At 35.3% G+C, this 25,677-nt stretch overlaps 1 protein-coding gene across 1 annotated transcript; it reads right to left on the minus strand.

Moving 5' to 3' along the window:
* Window positions 1–6,446: 6,446 nt before the first annotated feature.
* Window positions 6,447–8,844, minus strand: LOC104602031 (cytochrome P450 84A1-like). Its single transcript, XM_010265571.3, has 2 exons — window positions 7,671–8,844; window positions 6,447–7,501 (listed from the first exon to the last, which is right to left on the minus strand). Exons 1-2 carry the CDS (start codon window positions 8,583–8,585, stop codon window positions 6,878–6,880), a joined length of 1,539 nt encoding a protein of 512 aa, XP_010263873.1. The 5' UTR covers window positions 8,586–8,844; the 3' UTR covers window positions 6,447–6,877.
* Between the last annotated feature and the right edge of the window lie 16,833 nt (window positions 8,845–25,677).

Consider the following 25,677-nt stretch of genomic DNA (forward strand, 5'->3'; position numbering starts at 1 on the left):
TAATTATTTTTTATTTTTTTATAGTTAAAAAATAATTAATTAATTAATTAAATTTTATCATTTGATCATAATGATTGAATATATTATAATTATATGGATGATCTATCATATCCACAAAGCAATTAAAATTTCTTCTTTAATAACTATTTTTGAATATATTATATAATGTTTATTTATTTTTTATAATTTTTGGAAATCAATAATAAATAATTATTAATTATATTTTCACATAGAAGTTGTGCCAATGCATGTTTTATGGTTGGATAGGAGAGTTGGGTTCTTCTCATCCCACAAAACATTAAAACTTAAGAATTATAATTTATAAATTATAGTTAAGCATAGGATTTTTAATGAAATCCTAGTGTTGTTGATGTATTTTTATGATTTATTAAAGTATTTATAGTGTTTTCAAGCATATCTATGTGTATCTTAGCGTCTGTTTGGAACCGTTGTTGTTGCTCTAGAAAATGGCACCACATCAGCGCTATGTAGGAAAAAATAGTGATGTAGAAAACAACCATCTATTTAGAACCATTTTTCCATAGAAAACAGTGCTCCAACACGCCTTGAAAATCGGGAAGGCATGGCTTGGAGCAATGCCAAATTTGGCATTTCTTGGAGCTGCAACTCGTTGCTGCCAATAGGGTAGTGATGTGGCAGTGGATAATGGGTAGAAGTGCAAAAAACGTTTCCTGGAGCATTGGTACCAAGCAGAAAAAGTTGTTGCTCCAGAAAACATCCTACATGGCAGCAATGATTCCAAACAAAGAAAAGGCATCGTTTTTTGAGAAAACGATGCTCCAAGCCACACATCAGCAGCCATCGCTTTCTCAGTAAACAGTGCTGCAACTACAACATTGATGCCAAACATATACATGGTTTTTCTCCGATACGCATGCATATCCAAGGTGTATCCCGATATGTCTCTTAAAATTGCCTTTTCGATACACTTAGCATTTTCGATACATTGAACCTTGGGTGGAACCCCCAACTACAAATACTAATCGATCTGATCCTACATGAGATCATGTTTCCCTTAAAGTTGACCCTCTCAATGCAACAAAGTCAATGACATGTCTTTATTATCAAAAGACGTTTAAAGGGGAAGGGATTAATAGTATGAAACAACATCCTACCGAAAGGAAAGGTGACATTGCAGTTTGTCATAAAGTACCCTATGATGTAAAATACAAAATAGGGTAAATATTGAATGAAATTAATGAAAGAAAAAAAAGTGAAAAATAACCTATGAATTTTGTTGATGACACTAGAACATAGTGTGGAAATAATGATGATGATGTTGAGATTAGGGAAGTAGATCCACTTGGTACATAGCACTCCAGGTGCACAACCTAGTATTAAGAGTGTATTGGCATCTAAGGGAGCAATTAGTCATGTGGATCATGTTGTTATGAAGTTGTTGTGTGACGCTTGTATTCCCTTCAATGCTTTGCGTTCAAGATATTTTTAGCCCATGTTAGATGCATTTTCTACTACCAGTCCAGGGTACAAAGCTCCTTCATATCATAATTGTAGGACCAATTTGTTAAAGGATTTGGTTTATGAGGTTTAGATGTTTATTGATAAACTCCATAAGAAATGGATTGAATTTGGATGCACTATAATAGCTGATGGTTGGACAAATACACGTAACTGGACATTGATTAATTTTTTAGTGTATTATACTATAGGAACTACATTTGTGAAGTTTGTAGATGCTTCTGAAACTGTGAAGAGTGTAGAGAATTTGTTTTTTTTTTTGTTTAAAAAAGTTATTGATTGGATAAAATTAAAAAATATTGTTCAAATAGTCACTATCAATGTTGCAAATTATATAACTGTTGGAAGATTGTAGGAAGTAGAATTTCCATGGATATAATGGTCACCTTGTGCAACACATTGTATGAACTTGATGTTGAAGGAAATCAGGGAAGTGGATTATGTTGCAAATGTGGTTCAATGTGTTGGAAGGGTTAGAATTCATCTTATGGATGGTTGAACCATGCTAGTTGTTTGGGTGAAATTTCAAAAAGTTTCTAACCCTTCTAGGAATCAATTTCCTAGTATTTTGAAAAACTACATTTTTCTGAATAGATCTTGCATTGAATCGGACTATATTTGTAACCAAATAAAAAAGGAAATTATACCTGATACATAAACCATAAGCACAGATCCCAAGGTAGAAGTTCACACCCAATATTAGTCCCAAAACCAGCCTCCAACTAAAAATGGCATACTGTATGGGAGAAGTCAGTTTAGTAACACTGTTTTCAGCAAAACTACTATCCAACTTGCTTGGATCAAATGGGATGTGTGAGTTTGATTTTCCCAACGTTTTCCTTGCAAAAACATAGAGGAAAAACTGATAAAAATAAGTTCTTGAAAAGCCTTGGTTGTGATAGGGTTTCTAGGAGAGAAGAGAGAAGAGGAAAGAGAAAGAGAGTGAAGAGAACAAGTCACATTTGCCCTCTTCCTCTTAACCCCCTTATATGGAGCACTCTCCTAATCTAATTAGGAGATTATCCAAATCTGATTTTTGATTTGGATCTAGATTCTTTTAAGAGATAGGCATTATTCTCTTAAGAAAATAGGTGTTCCATACCTAGAACCATGCCCATTTTTTACCCAAATAATATGACAACTTGACAGCTTAACTAATATAATTTGGAATGGGCCTTTGGCCCATTTTCTTCAAAGGCTCACATCCATAGGTGTTGCATGGCCACTTTGGGCTTGATATTTATTATATGGCATGGGACCCCACAATGATCTCACACAAGTCCACATCGGTTCAGCCCTACCCTTGAAAGAGGCTAGTTCGAATTGACTACTTAGGCCAATGAACCCCCTAATCTAATTGGCATTTGAGTTTGAGCCCAACATTTACACTTAAATGATCATTAAATTCAACCACCCTATGAAAACCCAAGAATAATGGACTCATATAAGACAAAGCCCATTAGGTAATCAGCTTTATAATGGTTTCTTACACTTAACTTCTCAACCCATAATGATCAAAACACTGCCTGGCAGGGGAGGACCTCTCCCCTAACTATAAGGTGTAATGTCACACTCTTTGCTCGGATGGATCCCGGAATTAAAACATTTTACAAACCTTTTTCCATTAAATAGAAGTATATAACATATAAATACATTTTACAAAACCAGATTTCAATTATAAGTAAAATCCACTGCCAGCAATTTAGGTTTCCATCAGAGAGAGTGTAAAGCATGATATTCACTTTGTTTGACAAAGGGGCCGATCCTATCACTATGATCACCCACTTATGTGAATTCTTGGACTGCCCCAGCATACCTATATAGTTGACCATTGATGGATCTCACTGGTTAGCATATCAAAGACAGCATGATCCAACACCTAGTGTAGTACCATAATCAAGTTTGGGGTTGTGTGTAACTTTCTAGCAATGAAACAAGTTGCTCCAACTCCTTGGCAGCACACCAGTGTCATCCTTGTTAGGATAAATTTCTCAAGTCTATCCAATGGTTAAGAACATTCTAAACAACACAAGTCTCCTAAGTGTCTAGTTTAAGAGCTAATACACTAAATCATGCCAATATTAACATGAAACAATAATGTACTTTATTCATTTACAAACAAATGCTTATGTACATCAATCTAATTGGAACTAAGGGCATACACTGTCTAACACAAAATGCATATAAAATTATAAAAGTTTGTCTATAATCATACTTTTGTACTATCAATGCTAAGGAAGAGACTTGGTTGAACTGAGATAGTACATCTTGGAACCACTCACTTTGTAACCAATTTCATTGCATTGGATAGCACTTTGAAGCATATGCATGATTTGCAAAGTTTGGTGACTAATCAGAGTTTTAATGACTCTAGATATGAAATAGATGCAAAGGGGAAGGAAGTAATAAAAATAGTGCTAGACTTTGTATTTTAAAAACAATGCAAAATGATTGTAAGTTTCATATCACTTCTTGTTAGTGCATTGAGACTTACAGATTCTAAGTTTAGGCTTGCAATGGAGTATATGTATCATGCTATGTTGATTATGGTATTTTTTATTATTTATAATTATTTTTTTTATTTTTAATTTATTTATGATGTCATAGGTTGGACGTTTGACCTAGACAGTTGAACCATCAAACCAAAAAACGGTGCCTTGGCTGGTTCTGTTTCTGGCTTGGTTTTCAAAACCTTGGTTCATAATACATAGAATGATGTTGCTAACCAATTCACTAACTTTGCTGTTACTATTTTTAGACCATGGACATGGTCGGTTGCTCCTCAATTTCTATTACCTATGCTTTTGAAAGATTCAATGCAATGAATATGCCTACGAGCTTTCAAAATAAATAAATAAATAAAAGGTTTCATTTCAAAAAAAAATTCCTAATTTTTTCGTATTTGAATTGTGATTTAGCAATAGGAGAAGTCTGTAATTGCTAGGGAAACTATTTTTGTTTTCATAAACCAAAACCATAAGTTTGTGTTTGGTTGCAGTGCAATTTTATTTGTACTAGTACAAATGCATAGGAGTGCAAATGAAAAAAATGTAAATTCTTGTTTAATTTTGCTTTGGGTTTTACTTTTTCTGCTTCATGTCTTAATTAATAAGATAAAATTTTAAACAAAAATAGGTCAGAATTTACACTCAACTCATTTACACTTTGATAATTTTGCATCAATACAAATTTATTTGCATTGCAACCAAATGCAGCCTAAGGCTCAGTTTGGAAGGAGTACAAATGCAAATATGTAGAGTGCAAAACCTTGTATGGTGTATTAGTTTGTGTATATTTTCATTATACATATTTGCATTTGTACTCTTTCCAAACTAAGCCTTACATATTTGTATTTATACTCCTTCCAAATTGAGTCTTAAAAATACAAAATACATGTTTTTTCTTTTATTTTTGTAATCTTTCCAAACTGAGCATAAACATTAATTATCACTACACCCACTAAGCCCTAGGGGTGAGCTAAAAAAAAACTGAAAAACCGAATCGATCAAAAAAACTGATTAAAACTGAACCAAAAAATCAGTTAACCGAACCGACCATTCAGTGTTTTTAAAAAATCAAAGGTACCGGTTCGGTTTTAGTTAATCAATATAGAAAACTAGCGGTTAACCAAACCAACCAATATACATATATTTCTATATACTTTATATATATTTATGACATTTTTATGTATATTATATATTTTATATATTATAAATTAATAAATATGCATTATATATAAATTTATATTTATAATATATTATTTATTATTTATTATTTAAAATATAATATTTTATATATTTTTAATTTTTTATTATATATTTATATATACTTTATAATATATATTGTAAAAAATAAAAAACAAAAAAACCGACAAACCGAATTGACGGTTACCGAACTAGTCAATTGATTAACCGACTGGCTTCGGTTCGGTTCTGGTTACCGATTTTCCAAAAAATGGTAAATACCAGTTCGGTTCCAAAAAATACCCCATAGTTCGGTTAACTGAACCATGATCACCCCTACTAAGCCCTCATTTGGGAGTGCTCAATTTTAAGTATTTACTGTAATAAGTGCTTATTTTAGGCTAGGGCCACACCAATAAGCTATATGAATAAGCCTGAACAAGTGCTTTTTTTTCTGGAAATTAGCCCATTTCGAATAAGCTCAAAATTTTATTTTTTTTTTTAAATACTTTTTGAAAAACTACTTATTTCATTTCTGGAACATTTTTGAACTGCCATGTAATATTCAAAATACCTATACCACCCCATTTAAAAGACGCACTTTTATCACCATTTCAACAACTGCTCATAATAACTCATGACTCATGAGCACCTAATAAACACTTATCCTATAAGCATTTATTTATCTAATAGGCACCCCCAAACGACCACTAAGGTTGTGTTTGGCACGAAATTCTATAACTTTCCTTATCTTTTTCCTACCTTTTCCTATATTTTTCTTTCAAACTAAATACAACCTAAGCTAAGAGGTCTTTAATTTTTACTGTAAATTCCAACGCCAATATTTACGCTAGTGAACTCCAATATTTTTAATGCTTTAAAGGACATATTTGCCACTCCATGCGAAGGTTTAGAGACGAGTCTGGATGGTAATGGGTGTTGACATCTGACCCAATTGAGTCCAAATCATGTCGTCAAAGCCCAAAATCTCGCGGGGAGAGACGATTCTGGATGCGCTGCACTTTGTTATTGCCTTCCACTAAACTCGTACTTTCTCAATCACAACTTTTTTCAAAAATTCTCATTGACAATTAAGAAACTGATTTTTCTTTCCCTATCGTTTTCATAAAAAAAAAAGCCCACCACAAAACACAATCTACATAATAGTTTATATCTGCCGCAAGCAACTCCAACCTTATCTGTAATTCCCCCGCGGCCCACAAACTTAGAAGCCCATCCCATCTTATTGCCAGAAAGCAAAAATGAACAAAACCATAAATATATAATTTCTTTATTTTCTTTGTCAAGTCACCAAAAAGAAAAATAAAATAAAAACTCACTCTCTGAACACTTGAACAACAGAGAATATTCTATATACAGATAATAAGAACAATGACGACCTTTTCCTTCTTCGGGTTTCCTTTTTTTTCTTTACTTTTTCTCCATTTTTACGTCTCGAAAGGTCTCATCTTAGTGATCTTGTTTTGTTTGTGCAACCCGCCACTGCACAAAGAATACAATTTGTTGCTGGCTTATTCTTGGTTTTCTTCGCAAAAGAAAAAAAAAAAAAAAAAAAAAAAGGTAAAGGAAAGAAAAAACAAGGAAAGTAGAATATTTTAGGTATTTTATATATGGAGAAAATGAGACGTAATCACGTAAATAATCGGAGTTGGGTGTCTGAAATCAGAACTCGCTCAGAACAGGGGACACTGCAAGCGAGGAGTTGGTACGGCGACGAGTCGTTCCGCTCTGGGAGCGGTGAGTCCGAAGACATCGTTCATGTCGAGCTCACTGGGTTTCATCCCATCTGATAACTCCCACGTAAAGCAATGGAGGAGGTGAGCCATGGTTAACTCTAACGCGTAGAGTCCCAGTTGCATACCTGGGCAAGAACGCCGACCAGAGCCGAACGGTATGAACTCAAAGTTGCTTCCTTTGAAATCTGGTGCTCCCTGCTCCAGAAACCTCGATGGCTTAAATGTTTCCGGTTGGTCCCAGGATCCGGGGTCTCGGTTGACCGCCCACGCATTGATTACCACCCGAGATTTCTTCGGGATGGCGTAGCCGGCGACCTCGGCATCCTCCGCCGTCTCGTGGAGGAGGAGTGGGATGGGTGGGTGAAGCCGGAGTGTCTCTTTTATTACACACTTAAGGAACGTTAGTTTGTCGAAATCCGACTCCTGAACTATTCGGTCCAGACCCACGACGTCGGCAAGCTCTTGTTGTACCCTCTTCAGATCCTCTGTGCTTTTCATCATCTCAGCCATGGCCCACTCGATTGCAGACGCAACGGTTTCAGTACCACCGAACATCACATCCTGTTGTATTAAAATAATAATAATAATAATAATAATTAAGAAGAAGAAGAAGAACAGAAACAAGGAGATCCAGAGAAGAAACAAGAGTGTAGATTATTCCTAAAATAATAGGTTCACTATGACAACGGAAAAACTTATTCGGCAATCGATTTTCTTTTAATTAACATACCATGATGATGGCCTTAATGTTGTCTCTGGTCATTTTGATGGATCCTTGTAAGTCGTCTGATTCGCCTTTCTTGGCTTCTTCATCGTAAAAGGCGAGTAGATCATCTACCATATCGTTATCTTCTTCTGTATTGTCGGACTTCTTGTTCTTCCTCTTCGCCAAGTGAGCGTCGATGATTTTGTCGATGAAGACGTCGAGGGACCGTCTAGCCCTGGCGAGTCTCTTGTTGAATCCCTGAGGGTCGAACCAGTTGAGCCAAGGGATGAAGTCAACGAGGTTGAAGGCCCCGAAGAGCTTCGAGAACTCTTGCAATATTGCGACGAACTTCTCTTGGCCTTCACATATGTCCGACCCAAACGCGGCTCGGTAGGTTACGTTCATCGTGAGTTGGAACACCAGCCCGCCCAGGTTGACTGGCGACCCGGCTTTGGCAGCCACGGCTCGAACGATGGAGTCAACTTCGTCACGTACGGAGCTCCACGACTCCGCCCGCTTTCGGCTGAACACCTTCATGACACAGATCTTGCGCATCTGACGCCAGAAGGGTCCGTAGTGAGCGAAAGCCATATCCGCCCGGTCGTACGTCAGATACCTTATGGCCATATTGGCCGGACGGTTGGAAAAGATGTTGTCTTGTACTTGAAGAACCTGACGAGCCATCTCTGGGTTGGACACGACCACCATGTGTAGGAATCCGAGTCTCAGATGAACGAGGCCACCATATTCCTTCGCTAGCTTGGCAAGCCCCCGGTGACTCAGTTGGTCCATCATGTTCATGTTTCCGACCACCGGCAGCCCTTTGGGCCCCGGAGGATACGGCTTACGCCGTAACCGAACAAACAAACCCAGCAAGAATAATAGTGAAAGCACAAAAAATAGAATCATGGGCAGCGGCTGCTGCAGAGAGGATTCCATGAATTCTTATTCTCCTTTCCCCTCTTCCTCTCACTGTCTCTCTCTTTCTATCTCTGTATATCTTCGTGACCACTGACGAGCACTTACCCGCCCAGACGCATGCATACAAACACAGACAACACACACACACAGAGGCGCGCACTATACAAATTCGCCTCTCTGAAACTTTGTTGGTTTTCTGGGTTTTAGACTGAAAGCAGGGGGGAGGGGGGCATTTTATACACGCTGATGCACATACCAGTCTAGTTGGATCATAAACAGTAGAAAAGATGTTTTCTATAATATTTTATAGCTTTATTATTAGCTTTCCTCTGTAATTTGATTTTGAAAATCATGTCTGTACAATTAATTTCTCCAAGTCTATTTGGTTGGTTTTCAATGTCTTATAGTATATTCGGATTTTGTGGGATTGTTGTGGATAGTAAATTTATCGCCTTCACAGTGTTATATTTGTATTTGTAGGTGGATTTGCAGTTTACCATCTCACCTACCACGGTAAAAAGGAAACGCTTACCTAAATGAGGTGGAATTGAGAACTCCGAAAATCTCTCTCTCTCTCTCGACAACAAAGAGCTAGCTGATGCAAAAGGACACTTGAAAGATATGTCCAAACTTTTTCTTGCTTTTCATGGATCCCACCTTGTCCGCGGGAATAAGTTAATTAAAGGAAATGCAATAAAAAACGAGCCTGCGCTGTTTTCTAAAATGTAAAATTCGAAATCCTGGGAGGGGAGGGGGTGGCCGGGTGGGGTGGGGTATTCCACGATATGATTGATTTTGCTTTTGTTAATATGGCAGTTTTTTTATTTCGAAAGCAAAAAATGGAAGTTAAGAATTCACATCTGTGCCCCACAGTTAACTGTGTATTAGGAACATCTATCATCGGGAGATATTCCAAATGTTCGCTGAGATGTGTATATTATGCCGCCCGTGGCCTAATACAGTCTGACACGATTTCAAGTCGGTCCAGCCCGTTATGATGATTCATGAGTCGTGCTGTCATAAATAATTATATATATCAAAATTTATATAAAATAAAGATTTTAAGATTTTTTTAATATTTTTAGATAAATAATTTTGGCCTGATCCACGGCCTAACCTGATCTAAGGCTTGGGCCACGGATCAGTCTGGCCTGTGGCACGGCATGGGTTCATATGGGCTTGGGCCATGGACTGTACCAAGCCGACCCCCCAAAATATCTCAAGGGAGAAAAGCATAGGCCAGAACAACCCACAGGCCACATGTGAGCCATACCATGCCGGCCCAGCTTGGCCCGTTTTACAGCTTACACATACCCACAAGCATGAAAGATATTCTCAATGCAAGCAGATGTGCATGTGGGCCCCCTACGGGGCACATTATGTGGAGTTGGGATCTCTACTAATAAAAGACATTCCAAACACTCTTACCAACATATGGTCTCTTCTCTGTGGGGCATCAATTTGAATTTGTGAAAACTGTTCAAATCCATACCCCCTTCCACCTTTTTGTTTTTAACTGAAACTCTGGGTTACTTTCAACCGCGTCCATGTATTGGCAATTACAGGTTAAGATTTTGATGGCTAAATACATTGTACTGTTTAATAATTTTTAAATTTTAAATTTTTAATATTTTATCAATAAAACAAAATTTCTTAATGTTAATTCTAGCACAAGTCCAACGGTTCTCCTTCTCAATTATTTTTTTATTATTTAAATATTCTTTTTTAATATTTTTATTAATAAAATAATATTTAAAATATTAGTTTTTATTTTTTAATATTTAAAATAATATTTTTTAATTATTTAAAAAATGCAATTGTTGTCTATATATTGATGCTTTTTTTAATTCATTTACCATATGAAATGTAAAAGTTAGATATTTATGACCGACTATGTAAATCCCCCATAAAATGTATATGAAATACATGAACTCAAAAAGTGTGATGTCTACAGAACACCACTATGGGTGTGAACTGATCCGGTCCACACAATCTATTCACGCTATGGACTGTGTGATATTGTGTGAATTGATATGGTGTAACGTGGATCAATTCACACTACCAATTTCTCATCAACATAACAGAACACCCCTAAATAACATATATGTAAAAATTTTGATTGCAAAAAAATAAGAATCTCATAATGAAATGTCATTGTTTTATTCGGGGCATGCATATTAATATATTTATTTATTTGTTCTAAAGAGCTGTAGGATGAAATTAACCCATCCCCAAATTAAATACTACTAATAATAATATCATTAATACACGTTTGGGATACCTTGCGTGATACATCGTCATTATGAGGTAATATGATATTTCCATCACTTAAGACGTTTTGCCTGAAATGTGAAAGGATTGCTTACATCAAAAATATTCACGATTGGATATTTTTGACTCTCTCATTTCTAAATTATTTTTGAACCATTAGTAAAAGTTTGCTTCATTGTCCAAGTGAATTAATTAATTATTCCTTTGTAATCGTCTGATCATCAAACTATGTTTCGGCATAAGTAATTTCTTTTTTTCTTTAGTTTATTAGGTCGTGGTCTCTATCTTCAAATACTTTCTCTGTGAGATATGCAATAATCTACCATTGGAAGTTATATAGATACAGCTCGTTTGTCTTGCTTAAACCTTTTGCAACACTTATCGAATATAAAATCTATGTGCATGCTGCTTTACTCAATCTCAACAACTCTATACACAGCCTTATCCAATGCATAAATTATATCTCTCTTTCTATTTTTTTATTAACAATTAGGGGAAGCGGTTCTGTGGCTTCTGTTTACACTTTAATACAAAAGTGTAAATAAGGCTTTAACTAGTAATTACAACCCCACTTAAGGCCTTCAGCTGGGATCAGAATTTGGATTTCACACAAAATACAGAGTTCACATTGGGGTCCCATCCAGCGTACCCCACACATGTATATCTCAGCATAGATTGGAAATATTTATTGTATTTGTCATTAGGAGATGTTTTCAATACAGGGTTGGAATGTGTTGTGAATTACTTATAGTATGCATTTTTTGGGTTATTGATGTGAATTCAATACAAAAGTGGGCCCGGCATGGGTATTATACTAGTTCACATCTATGCCACACAGCATATCCATTCATGTATACAACTCCCAATGACAACACTATGGGAGATGTTCCCAGTGCATGCTGAAATGTGCATTCAGGAAACTGATGCAAACTTGTCTTGTACATGAATTCCCATGGGTGCCTCATTACACATCTCAATCATGTATTGGGAACATCTCCCCATGACAAACGCATGGAAGATGTTTAATTTGGATGCATGCTGAGATTGTGCATGTGGGCTTCAATTCAATATAATGCCAAGATTGGCATTGTGTGAGAAGGTGAACCTATAAGAAAGAATTTTGGGAGAATGACTATTCAGCACACCCTAAGAATTCTTAGCTCCATCATACAATTGGGGTAGATGCCAACTCAGAATTGATGTCAGTACACAGGTGGGTATTGATATTTTAGGGTGGGGGTATTTGTCATTTTAAATTGTATAGGATTACAGTAGAATTCAAAATTTTGCATTGTAGTACAATGTATTTTTTCAAAGAACTTTTGTATCTCTTGTATTTGTCATTGGGAGGAGCCCAAATTTCTTACTCACTTTTACTACCCACTCTCTATCCGAAGTGAATTAAAGTCACACATCTCTTAATTCATAATAGAGATGTGTGGTTCCAATTCACGGCGGATAGAGAATGGGCAGGAAAAGTGAGTAAGAAATCCCGAATACATTAGGAGATGTTTCCAATATACAACTGGGATATAATGTGGGGCACCCATATGGCATGAAGCAAATTCTAATTTAGCAGGGTTGTTATGTAGGAATCTCCTTTACTTTTCTAACATTTTCTTAATTAAATTTATTCTAATTGTTTGATAACTGTAAAAGTGTAGGATCAAGTGGCCATGGGCTCTCGAGATCCATGGTGGATAGGTCTCTCTATGTGAACATATGATTACTCATATTATGTTTAACTAATTGGTGTTTTAATTACTTATGGATACATGTGTTGATCTAACCACATAACAATAGACTACCTTGAGCTATTTTATTTTTGCGAAATCAGCTTTGAATAAACTTGGTTTGGATAGAATCAAAATTAACTAATGACAAAATATTAATTAAAATATAAGTGAACCCATAAAGTCACTTGTCTCAATCAGAAGGGATTGAAAATAGCCAAGAGAGATAGGGTTAGTTATATGGCGGCCCAAAATTCTATTGTTTTATATGTATAAATAGAGTCACTCTTTATTTATCTCCCCTATTTCATTTTCACTTATCTTACAATTAATTTATCTCCCTTGAGTAAAGGGGTACCATTGTAATTTCAAAGAGGTGGTGCTGAACTAAAGAGGAGGTGAAATGTCAAACGGTAAGCACTTCAAATCTATATGGCGTTGCAATCTAAGCATGAGATATATAGGTTGATATCAACAACGTAACTCAAATCTCATACTTAGTGTTTGGTATAGCTTTTGTTTATTAAATAAATGTTTCTATTTGAGTTTTCTTCAAAATTAAGAAAAAGTATGTGATAAATTGTTTATAGATAACTAGGTGTTACAATAGTGGAATAGTGAATAAACCATTGGAGAAGCGTTAAAATGAACCTTCTCCTTGAAGTTTTTCCCAACAATTGATGTATATATAAATCAAAACCCACTTTTGTGAATATTAATACTTACAGATGAATATGATGGAAAAAATATTGATATAACAATGATAAAGAAATGTTTTGATAAACACCTATCACGAAAACACCCACAAAACAAAACATATGCTTAATTCAAAAAGAATACAAATACAATTTTATAGATTGCAAAAATTTGTATTTTGTCCAATTTTTTATGTATTTGTACTATACATATTTATATTCACACTCCATCCTATTTTTCTTTATTATTAACATACTAATGTTTTAAATTGGTCATCTTAATAAATAAATATTATTATAATGTAACTGATAATTTAACAACCAAAACGATGAGCTTATATATAAATATCTGCAACAAGATTGGAGCAATGTCCCGTTATTTATCATGCAGCTTCATTCCATCACAATCTCGATTTGGTAGAACTGGTAATCCATCAACACCAATCTCTCTCTCTCTGCTTGTTCACTCTAGTATTTATGGATTATAATGTAACTGTGGGCAGTCTCTCTCTCTCTCCGCTTGTTCATCGTTCATCACTCACGTATCTATGTATTACAATATAACTGTGGGCAGTCTCTCTCTTCTCTTTCTCTCTCTTTCTCCTTTTCCTTGTACTTGAAAAATCCCATAAAATTATGTTAAATAAAGGCATCTTATATGTTAAATAAAACCATTGATTACCTAATAAAAATTAAATATACTTTGCCATTTCAATTTAATTTATTTTATTATTTTTCCTAAATCTGTTTTCAACTTTTAATTCTTATCTTGATCTCATGTAGAAAACTTGTTCCTTTAAGACTACGTAAGAATACTTTTGACCATATAATATACAAAGTGTTGCCAAAGGGAGTGAAATGGACTTTCGAAAATTTTCAAAATGTCATGTAATAACTTCTGTCACTAAAACTGATATGCATGCTAATGGTGGGGTGGAATAAGTACTGACTCAACCCCCAGACTAGAAGGATGTAAGAGGATGGATCTATGTATTGTTACAATAGCATCGCGGATTATGGCTCATGAACTCATCGCAGTTAGTCACCGTGGAACACGAATGAGGATTTAATTATTGATGGTAGCATGCCTTGACGCCCATAACAAAGCCTTCATATTCCCTCTTTACAAAAGCCTGCTGACAGGCCCGACACAGGATTAGGGCTGTCAACGGTTTGGGTTTGGATCGAGACCAGCTAGAATTGGAACCGATTCAACATGAAATAGTGAGGATTTATAACTAAATTGGACTCGACAAGGTTTGTAATTTTTAGACTTAAAATCGAATAGATTGATTCTCAGGGCAATTGATATCTAAATCAGTTAAGGATTGGGTGGAATCAGTTCCAAACTGATAATAATCGAGACACTATATTAGGATCTAGAACCGATTTAGTTCTTGAAACCAGTACCAGCCAATTGGTTCGGGTTTATTGGGTCAAACCCGACCCATTGACAGCTCCACATGGAATGCATGTCCTTCAAGCAACACGTGCAATCCATAGTGCCTCTCCCGACATGACACATGCTGAGATCTCAACAACGGCTAACGGGCCGTGCCAAGCTCGGCATAGAGGTCCATGCCGTGCTGGGCCGGGGGTTTGAGGCCCATGGGCCGGCACAGCCTAGCCCGCGGCATGGGACGAAGCACGGCCCGTAACAGACCGCGCTCAGCCCGCTCGGGAATATAGCCATTGGGCCCCCCTCCCAAAGGGGCCCAATGGCTAGTTTCAGCTTTTGGGGGGTTTAGTAGCTATAAACAGCCATATTAAGGGGGTATTTCTGTATTTTGCTTATGGGGGGTTGAAAAATTACATAAATTCCCCCCCCCCCCCAACAACTATATAATAACTAGTTTCTACCATTCAAATTTAAATGACATTTATGGGGGGTTGAAAAAATGACATAAATCCCCCCCAATCATTGTATTTGTAATTCACTAGTTTGTACCATTCAAATTTAAAAGAAATAAAATTCCTCTTCTTCTTCCAATTTGTTATTCTATCATTCTTATTTCAATTTAATTAACTATTTTTTTTTTCATGTATGTATTAAATAATTTAGATTTCTCATTTCTTAATTTTTTAAATAGTTCCTAATTCCAAAAGTTCATAGGGAAATTAAATATTTTAATTTTACAATTTTGCTTAGAAAAGAAATCAAAATTTTCAAGAAAACATAAAAAAAAAAAAACAGTGCAGCCCGATTCGGCCTAGGCCCAAGCCCGCCCTATGGCCCAGCCCGACACGTTCCAAGCCCATGACATGGCCTGCAGCCCGACTCGGCCCAGACCCGCGTGTCGACACGACATGGCACGGGCCCGCTTGGGCTTGGGTTGTGGGCCGTGCCGGGCCGACCCCCAAAATTTCCACCGAAGACGACATGGCCTGTGGCGGCCCACAGGCCAGCACGGCATGGCCTGCCTTTAGGGCGGGCTGCCCACAGGCCATGCCATGCCCGCCCGGCACAACCCACTTTACACCTCTACGGAGATCGGCTTCTATTAGAGCAAACTTTTGCCTACAGCACTCAAACAACCTTTTGCAACCTTACATTGAGAATATCTCCTCATAAAATATAACAAACAAGTACGAACATATTCTCAATGCATGACAGTTTTTACTGTCATGCATTGAGAATATGACAGTTTTTGCCTACTCGAACAGGTTTTGCCCCGACTAAAGCCAAACTCAAAAATTGTAGATCTAATCACCTACCAACATCATCTCATACCGTACACATTTCATGCATGATGAGTCCCACTTTTATGGTGAGTCCCAATCGATGTGCGGTGTGTGATGATGTTAATAGAGAGTTGGGAGAAAATCCCAATTCCAATAATCGGTACACACTCTTCAATATGTTGCATTCCCCTTTTGATCAATCAATTTAGGGATTTACTTTTAACCATCCTGAGAATATTTTAAAATTTCTTGATCCATGGTCTGATTGTGTATAAATAGAAAATCCTTTCCTCTCGGAGTACCCTTTTTCATTTCAGCCTTCATAGACTCTAGAGCCTCTGAGACCCTAATCCTTTTTTTCTCATTATTTATTTTCTTGTCTCAACTTCCCAATTTGGACCGCCATCACCACCACATTACAAAGATAGCCTTTTTCATTTCAGCTTCATAGACTCTTGAACCTCTGAAAACCTAATCCTTTTTTTATCATTATTCATTTTCTTCGTCTCAACTTCCTAATTTGGACCGCCATCAGTCCATCACCACCACCTTACAACAAAGATAGCTTTTTTCATTTCAGCTTCATAGACTCTTGAGCCTCTGAAAACCTTATCCTTTTTTTCTCATTATTCATTTTCTTCATCTCAACTTCCTATTTTGGACCGCCATCACTCCATCACCACCACCTTACAACAAAGGGATGAGTTAATGAGATAAACCTTATGGGATGTTTTTCTTAAGTATTTATTTGACTGAAACTCCAGTGGTGGCATTAAGTAATTTAATTTAATATATCCATCTTCAATTGTTACTGTCTTTTACTAAGTCGATGAATTCATACTTTAATACATCCATTTGGGATTCTTTTATTATAGTTCTTTATACACCAATACCTAATTATAAGCAATTTTCTACTGAAGTCAATGCTTTTATATACATTAACACGTGTATCTACTGTGTTTTTTGTTTCTTTTTTTTAAATAAATAAATAAATATTATGTGAATGTTAGTGGAGTGGCATGTGACCGAATATCATTCACATTACTTCATCCAGTGCGACTGATGTCTTACCGCCAACTTGGTGGGTGGTAAAGTGAAGAAGCTTCAGCACGACTCTTCTGACCAAGCGGATTTCATTTTTTCTGGTTGTGAATTAAAATTCCAGACAGCCCCGTCAAAGCATGTGAAAGAAGCTCTGGAACGATTATTCCATTCAAATAATACATTGGACTGTTGCATTCGTGCAATTAATGCTCCTCATATTGAGCATTCCTCCATGACTTGGCGCAATAATTACTATTCTGTCTCCATTCGACTATTTCTATGCATCCCGCTTCTTCAATTCTAGAGCCTCAAGAATGTCAATCCTAAATTATTCTTTTTCATTTGAAGGTTTCTCCAAAATGCTCTGCTCACAAAATTCTTCATTTCTGTAACGACATATGTCCTTTTTGTGAGTCAGTTACGGAGACAATGGATCACTTATTTCTATATTGCCAATTTCCTAGATTGTTTTGGTTTGGTTTCTCTATGAGATTGAGGCCCGATTTATACCCGACAAGAAACTTATCAGAATGGATTGCTCTTGATTTGAGTACGGTCAATCTTATGGTTTGATTTGTGGTCAGTATTTCAATATCCTTGGACATGGGCGGACCCAAATGTTTGTTCGAAAACAAATGAGCAGAGCTCCCGTTTTCACATGTAAAAATAAGAGGAGGTGCCAACCGAAATTAATACCAGATGAAGACGACGTTGCCGATCTGATCTGTCTTTTAGACGAACAAACCACTAAAACTATTTTCCCTTCAAAACAGAGACATGCTACGCTTAATACGTTGGAAAAACACAGGGCGGAGCCCCTGTTTTAATTTGTAAAAAAAAAAAATAGAAATAGGCGGAGCCCCTCGTTCATTTTATGAATAAAATGAAGCCTTGCATGACCTACCTGAAAAATAGAAGATCATTAACGAAAAAAAAAACTGACCTTCTAATTGCACCAAGAAAAATTAACCCAAGAACACTCAAATCTATTATAAACAGAATGCACCGAGCAAAATGAAAAATGTAATTTTTTTAAAATATATTTTAAAATGTTAGCAAAATTATTTAAATATGAGCAATATTACGGAAAATTATTAACACTAATATTTGTAAAAGTTATTAAAACTCCTGCCAACTGGCTTGAGTTAGCAATGACGTTGAGAAATAACCGGCGTGGAGAAATAATCAAAATATTTGGGGATAATTTCGTCCGAAAAGAGTTCTACCGATGACATTAAATATCTTATCGAGTGGGGGAGGGGGGTTCACAGGGATTTTGAAATATGAGAAGGCTTATAGCGGTTCCTATTTAATTTATTGGTTTTTGAGAAATTAAAACTTGTGGAATTTAAAGGTCATTTTTACATTTAATAATGGGTTATGGTAAACTTAATGGCAGTTGGAAGGTCCAAGATGAAGAAAGTACCCACTTTCCAAGCAAACAAACCAATCAGACCGCTGCATCCATAATAAAGACAGGATACGTAAGAATGTGAGATTGGAACTGAAGGTCCCCCCACTCAGACCATGAGAGGATCGACTTATTCAAAAGAGTTGAATGAAATTGGATTTCCTCGGCACAAAATTGGTTTTCTCACACTCACCTCACATCCCTTGTAGCCCTGTATTAGGAATGTCTCCCGGTAAATAAAAATATATAAATACACAGAAATGTTTTTAATGTTCAGTTTGGATTTTGGAAGGAGTATAAATACAAATATATACAGTGTAAATATATATAAAATAATACAAAATAGAAGATTTTACATTCTAATATTTGTATTTGTACATCTTCGAAACTGAACCTAAGGCTGCGTTTGAAATCAGTGTAAAATGTCATCAATGTAAAAATACACTAATCACATTTTATTCTGAACCAGAAAGTAAGCGTCGCTTTTTCAGAAATAGTGATGAGCGAAAGAATTTAAAGTTTTACATCAATAAAATCAATGTAATTTTTACATCGATCATCAATATAAAACCTTAGAGTTGATGAGGTTTTACATTTATAACTACACTCCATCCAAATGTACAGAAAACTGAATCAGAATTTGATTTTATGTCAATAATAATTATACCTTCTTTCCAAACACATACAAAACCGAACTGATGTATTGGTTCTTGATTTACATCGATTATCTAAATGCAGCACCTTAATGTCTGACTGCAACTTGATACGTGCTAGTACTTGTAAGTCTTACTGTTCGTGCACCTTGAGTAAAGGACACAAAAATGTTACGTTGGAAGTTTATTAGGGCTTCTAGACAAAGGCCGAAGCCAAATATTGCCAAGCCGCAAACTCTGACCTTGATTTGATTCACAAGCCTTGTGTGTGTCTATTCAAAGCATGAGATATTTTGTGTCCCTTTATTTTATTATTTTTAATCCGATGAATCATCTCAATTTTGTGTGAGGAGGAAATTCGAGCTCCATTGGTGGAAGAAAATACACAAAAGTAAGTCATAACCTGGTTTGGAAACGACCCCTACTCTTTTCTGCATTTATATATTTTAATTTCTACTTTAGTTTTCTCATAATTGCTTTATTTATGACATATGAATTGAAGTATACATGAATTGTTAATAAAGCAATAAGCATCAACAGTTCTGCCAACAAAACACGTTCCAACCGCTATCAAGTTCATTCATTATAAAAGGACCCACAATGCATGAGATGTGCAGTGAGAAATCATCTTCGTGCATTTTGTTGGCAGGTGATGCGCAGGCCACCGTTTCTGCAAATATGAGGTATGGTTTGTTGTAAACGATAAAGGTGGCTGAATGCCCATTAGGGGTGGACTCGAGACTAACCGAGCCGAATAGTATCAAGCTTGAGTTTGGTTTAAGCTAGAACTTGAGTTTGAGTTTGGGTTGTTTTATATTTTATAAAAATATTTTATTATATATTTTATAAATATTTTATTATAAAAATAAAAATTATATATAATTTTTTTTTATTTTATATTTAAAAAATTAAGAATTATAATAATTAATAATTATAATATTTTTATGATATATATATATATATATATTCGAATCGGTTCGTGACCCTTACGAGTCGAGCTTTAATAGGCTCGAGCTCGGCTCGTTTAATAGTCGAGCCACTGAATTGGGCTCGAGCTCGGCTGAAACCGAGTCGAGCCGAGCTTTTCACGAGCCGACTTGAACAGCTCGTGAAAAGCTCGGCTCATTGCCACCCCTAAGGCCCATTAGATTAGCTATACAATTTAATTAGAATCAGAAATTTAAAATTAAAGGACATAAAATAAAGGGTTAGGGCTATAAATGGATTGAATTGGGTTTCGATCTAGTTGCAAACATATGCATCTGCATTCGATTATGAAACCTCCATATTCTTATGTGCATGTAATTATTAAGTTAGATTTCAGATTGAATTTGGATTTAGTTCTTACCCATTTTATTGTGTTTAAAATGATGAAAAATTTAAAAATATTTAAAAAATTGTAATCATTTTTAACTTATATATATATACTATTAATTTAACAATTATGAACTTTAAAAATTATACATAATATATATATATAAGACTTGGATTTTAATTGGATCAAAAAGGGTTAAATTTGCATCTAATCTAATTATTAACTGAATACAACTTCTAATATCCAAAATCAAAATAATCAGATTTAGAGTCAAATTAGGTATCAAATTTTTGGAGTCCATTAATAGTCCTATTCAAGGATTTAATAACCGGACCTAACACGGAATGGTTTTAGCTACCGGTTCCCAGGTCAAATGGTCCAACCGTCTAGTTTGAATGGAGGCCCATTTTGATTTAAAAAATTAAAATTTTAAAAATAATTAAAATAAAAAATGGAAAAAAACATTGTTTGGATCGATGGGTTGACCACCTAGGTCAGTGGGTCGTTGACCAAATCAACAGTTTTTGGCCCATGAATAGTTTTATGGTGAAATGGAACTGGTTGCCTGACCGATAGGGTGGATTCGAGCTGAGCCGAGCTGAATTCTTCGCTCTTCGAGCTCGGCTCGCTAAAACTGTGTTAGGCTCGAGCTTGATTCGAGCTAGAGATTTGAGCTCGAGCTCAGCTCAGTTCAAAGCTCGCAAGTTTGAGCTCGATTGCTAGTCAAGTTTTTTCTAAAAAATAAAAAGTGTACATATAATTTTTTTTATTTTACATATAAAAAATTAAGAATTATAAAAATCATTTATTATTATACATATAAAAAATAAAAAATATACATATAAATAATGTTTTGACTTTACATATAAAAAATAAGAATTATAAAAATTATTTACCATTATACATAAAAAAATAAAAATGTTATATATAAAATATTATTATATAATAAAAATTATTTATTATATATATTTATATATGTACATGTATATGTATGTATGTATGTATGTATGTATGTATGTATGTATGTATGTATGCATGTATGCATGTATGTATGTATGTATGTATGTATGTATGTATGTATGTATGTATGTATGTATGTATGTATGTATGTATGTATGTATGTATGTATGTATGTATGTAAGTATGTATGTATGTATGTATGTATGTATGTATGTATGTATGTATGTATGTATGTATGTATGCATGCATGTATGTATGCATGTATGTATGTATGTATGTAATAAAAAAATATTTATTTATTTACTAGGCTTGCAAGCCTCACGAACCAATCTTCACTGAGCTCAAGCTTGGCTCGATTAGCAAACGAGCCTATATATCAGGCTCGAAGCTCGAGTTAAACTGAGTCAAGCTGAGCTGGAATAGCTCGTGAGAAGCTCGGTTCATGGCCACCCTTACTGATTGATTCCTAGGTCAACCAATCCAAGTCCAGCCATTTGGTCCGTTTTGATTTTCAAAACCATGGTCCTATTTAAACTTTTTATTTTGCTAAACTTTTGTTATATATTGATAACTTAAAGGAAATTAATGAATTCCCCGGAGCATAATACAATTTTCAGATTTGATTTGCTTGTATAAGCTGGATTTTATATATAAATGGTATCAAGTTCCCATTCATGATGGGACAACTACAACATTTCACCATTGCATGTTGATAAGCTGATAAGGAGAATGTTTAGAGCTGCAATGTTTTACTTTTCGCTTTTTATTTATATCGAATTCCCACTTTTTTTTTTTTTTTTCAGCAGCAATCAATTTCAAGTCATGTTTGGGAGTGCTTAAGTTAAAAATAAGTGCTAAAAAATAAGTGTTTATTTGAATAAGCGTTTATTTGCATTTATTTTGTATTGGGCATTTGGTAGTCCTTTTCTCTAATAAGTACTTAAATAAGCATTTGTGACTATTTTCTCCATTTTTTTTTAATTTTCAAAATATATCTATTGAAAGCACTTTTATTAAATTACTTTTATAAAAACACTTTTATGAAAGTACCTTTATAAAAAGTACTTTTATAAAAATACTTTTCTGAAAGTACTTTTATAAAAGTATTTAAGAAAGTACCCTTACGAAAGCACTTTTGTGAAAGTATTTTTACAAAAGTATTTTTATGAAATCACTTATATAAAAGTACTTTTGTGAAAGTACTTTTATAAAAGTACTTTTATAACTTTTAAATATACTTTTACAAAAGTGCTTTTGTAAAAGTGATTTCATAAAAGTACTTCTACAAAAATGTTTTTGTAAAAGTGCTTTTATAAAATTCAACTAGGGATAATATTATAAGTGGTATTTTAAAATTCAACTAGAGATAATTTTGGAAGAAAAAATTGAATAAGTACTTATTGTATAAATTAAACACTTAAAAAAGCTGGGAATTTGGACTCAAAAAATAGGTCCTTATTTTTAAAATAATCACTTATTTCGAATTTATTTCCCAAATATCAATAAATGCTTAATGATCCAAATAAACACTTATTTTGAATAAGCACTATCAAACATGGCGTCAGTTTGGTTAGGTATAGATTTTTATTTAGGGTTCGACTATGATATGAAAAAGATATGATAACTGAAAAACAACTGACCAATGACAGAGAATCATAAACGTGATTAGGAAGATGATGTGATTTATCAATGAATTTTGATTGGTCAAAACTTTTCCATACCATATATTTTCAATATCATAGATTTTCCCTTTTATTTAACTTCTTCTATAATTCGCATATCAGTACGTAAATGAACAAGATAGCTAGATAAGATCATATTGTTTATTATTGGTACGACTGTGGGTGGAGAATGTTAATCGGTTATCAGTTCCTTTAATTAGTTGGCACTATGCATCATCCGAAGTCCAGATCTAAGTGTCTAACATGTTTAGAACAATCCGATTTATATATATCCAATCTGACTGTGACCAGATAAGGTCCAATAATAAAGGGTTCGTTGATCTGGCCCTGATACTCTCAGACCTGTACAGTTTAGGTCGGGACCCGCCAATCTGGGCCAGGCCTAACACAACCGACCGCCGTTAGGACCTAGTTCCGACAAGGACAACAGTATTCCCAATTTTAGGAGGGTCCAAGTCCAACACTAAACATCATTTATTATTTTTTAACCAATGTCAAATATCTTGCATTGTGGATTTCGCGTGGAGTGGTGCTGAATTGTGATCCAACTTCAAAAGCCCACTGTCCACCCAATGCACCTCCCACTCGGGGGAGGGAACAATATTCAACTTCAGTCGGTGCATGCCCGTATTTACAACATCCGAACAGCTTCTTTTAATTTTATATTAGAAATATCTCCCATGAAATAAAGTAGATAAATATAGAGATAATGCTAATATAAACTTGAAAAGGCTGTTTGAACGAGCATTACAAGACTGAAGTCGAATTCTTTCAGAAGTAGATTTCAAAAGTCGAATCCTTTAATCTTTTCAAGAGTAAAGGAGGTATTATAAAGAATAGGTGGAAAAATTTTCTAAACGCTCATTAAACATGTTTACAACATTGTGCCTTAATCGAACGGGTTAACTCTGGTTGTTGGGGCATACGCTGTTGAGACAATTTTTGGATTAAACACGTTTTGGGCAGTCACGCCCATAAATATAATTTATCTATTCTTATGGTAACTTGTCATTTGTAGATATTCTCTCAACACTCAGCAGAAAAGGCTGTTGGCCGGGTCGCTCCCAACAGATAAAGTTTTTCCGATCCCAACTGCCTCGGTCATGTCCATCTGTGCAATCATTGATAAAAATAGAATTATAAAATAAGTCGTGTCGATGTACAAGCATCCATTGTGCCTTTAATTTTACACAAGCATGAGCGGTGAGAGCGCGTTGATCTTGCCAGTTGGCAGCTGCCAATTCTCTCTCCGTTCGTGGAATGGGTACCGGGCGCTTGATGTGATTTCTCAGTTAGATCAATTGATTTTTGAAATTTGAACCGGAGACAACAACTTTGTTCGGAAAAGGGAATGGACGAATTACCAATAGGGATTTTGTAGTATCCTTCTGATACCCGCAAAAATAGATTCTAGAATGAATATGGGTTTTGGGATTTATAAACTGTACCGTATTAGGTTAAACTCTCATACTTAGTTAATTATTAATTAGGACGAATAGGGTATAGTATTAGGTTAAACCCTACCGTTTTTGACTCTTATTATTGGACATGTGAATTTATGTATTAAATGTTAAATTTAATAATATTTAAAAGGATAATTGATATTTTATATATAGTTTAATTAAATAATTAAAAATTTTGATAATTGTTTATATTATTTTATTTATTTATTATTTATATATAACAGAAAATAATAAAAAATTAGATGTAGATTATAGACCCAACGTGCTATCTCACCCTTAAATGCAGAGAATGTAGGATTAAAGCTCTTCCCAAATCCACCCCATTGTCATCATTAATTAACAATCTACACATTCCAGTGGGTCAAGAGTATATCTTCGTTAAAACTTAAAACTCTTTCCAGAGTTGGGTCTTAGGGGGTGACATCAAGTCCAATCAGGTCGAACGAGAGTGGGACAATATGGAGAGCGTGAAATCATGGTTTTCAAAACCAGACTAGATCAGATGGTTAGATTGGAAAAACTGTGAATCGGTCAAGTCAGGTGACCGATTCCGTTTTACCCCAAAATCATTATTTTCCCAAAAGTCATTGACAGTTAACTGCTGATCCGGTTTTTTTGCAGAACCGACTATACGTTTAGTTTGAACGGTTGGACCATTCGACCCGAGAACCAAATGTCCGATTTGGTTTTAAAAACGTTGGTTGAAGCCCCGACATTTGTAGCCGCAGCAAGTCACCATCTGGCAGTCTGGCTTCCAGCTTAGCTGGATTATATCCGACGGTGTCGGCATCAGGATTCCGGTGGTGGGTGCGTTTTGTGGGCCACGATCCATTTCTAAGCTATATCTGCTGATTGGCCCACACAAGCTCTTAAACTGTCCAATCCATCATCTTACTTGTTGTTAGGGCGTCCAAGCTTCATAGACCAGTTGTTTGCTTCATCCTTGTTTGTGGGACCCGTTTTTCTTTCTCGAAACAAGAGATGAAGAGGTAATATACTATATAGATCGGGTCGATTAGATGATATCTATCTTTTCATCCATCTATCATCGTCTCCTCTGCGTATGATTGATAAAGACCCATCTTCTTTCACCTGGAAATCGAATTCTGCCAACGCTTATTTAGGAAACCTACGTATGCCAAAACTTAATTAGGGAAGCAGCCAAATACTGCCAAGTGAAGAGAGATGCAGCATCGTTGTA

This window comes from Nelumbo nucifera, chromosome 6 (assembly GCF_055504915.1).
Source record: "Nelumbo nucifera cultivar China Antique chromosome 6, China Antique-T2T, whole genome shotgun sequence".
In the NCBI taxonomy this organism is placed as follows: Eukaryota; Viridiplantae; Streptophyta; class Magnoliopsida; order Proteales; family Nelumbonaceae; genus Nelumbo; species Nelumbo nucifera.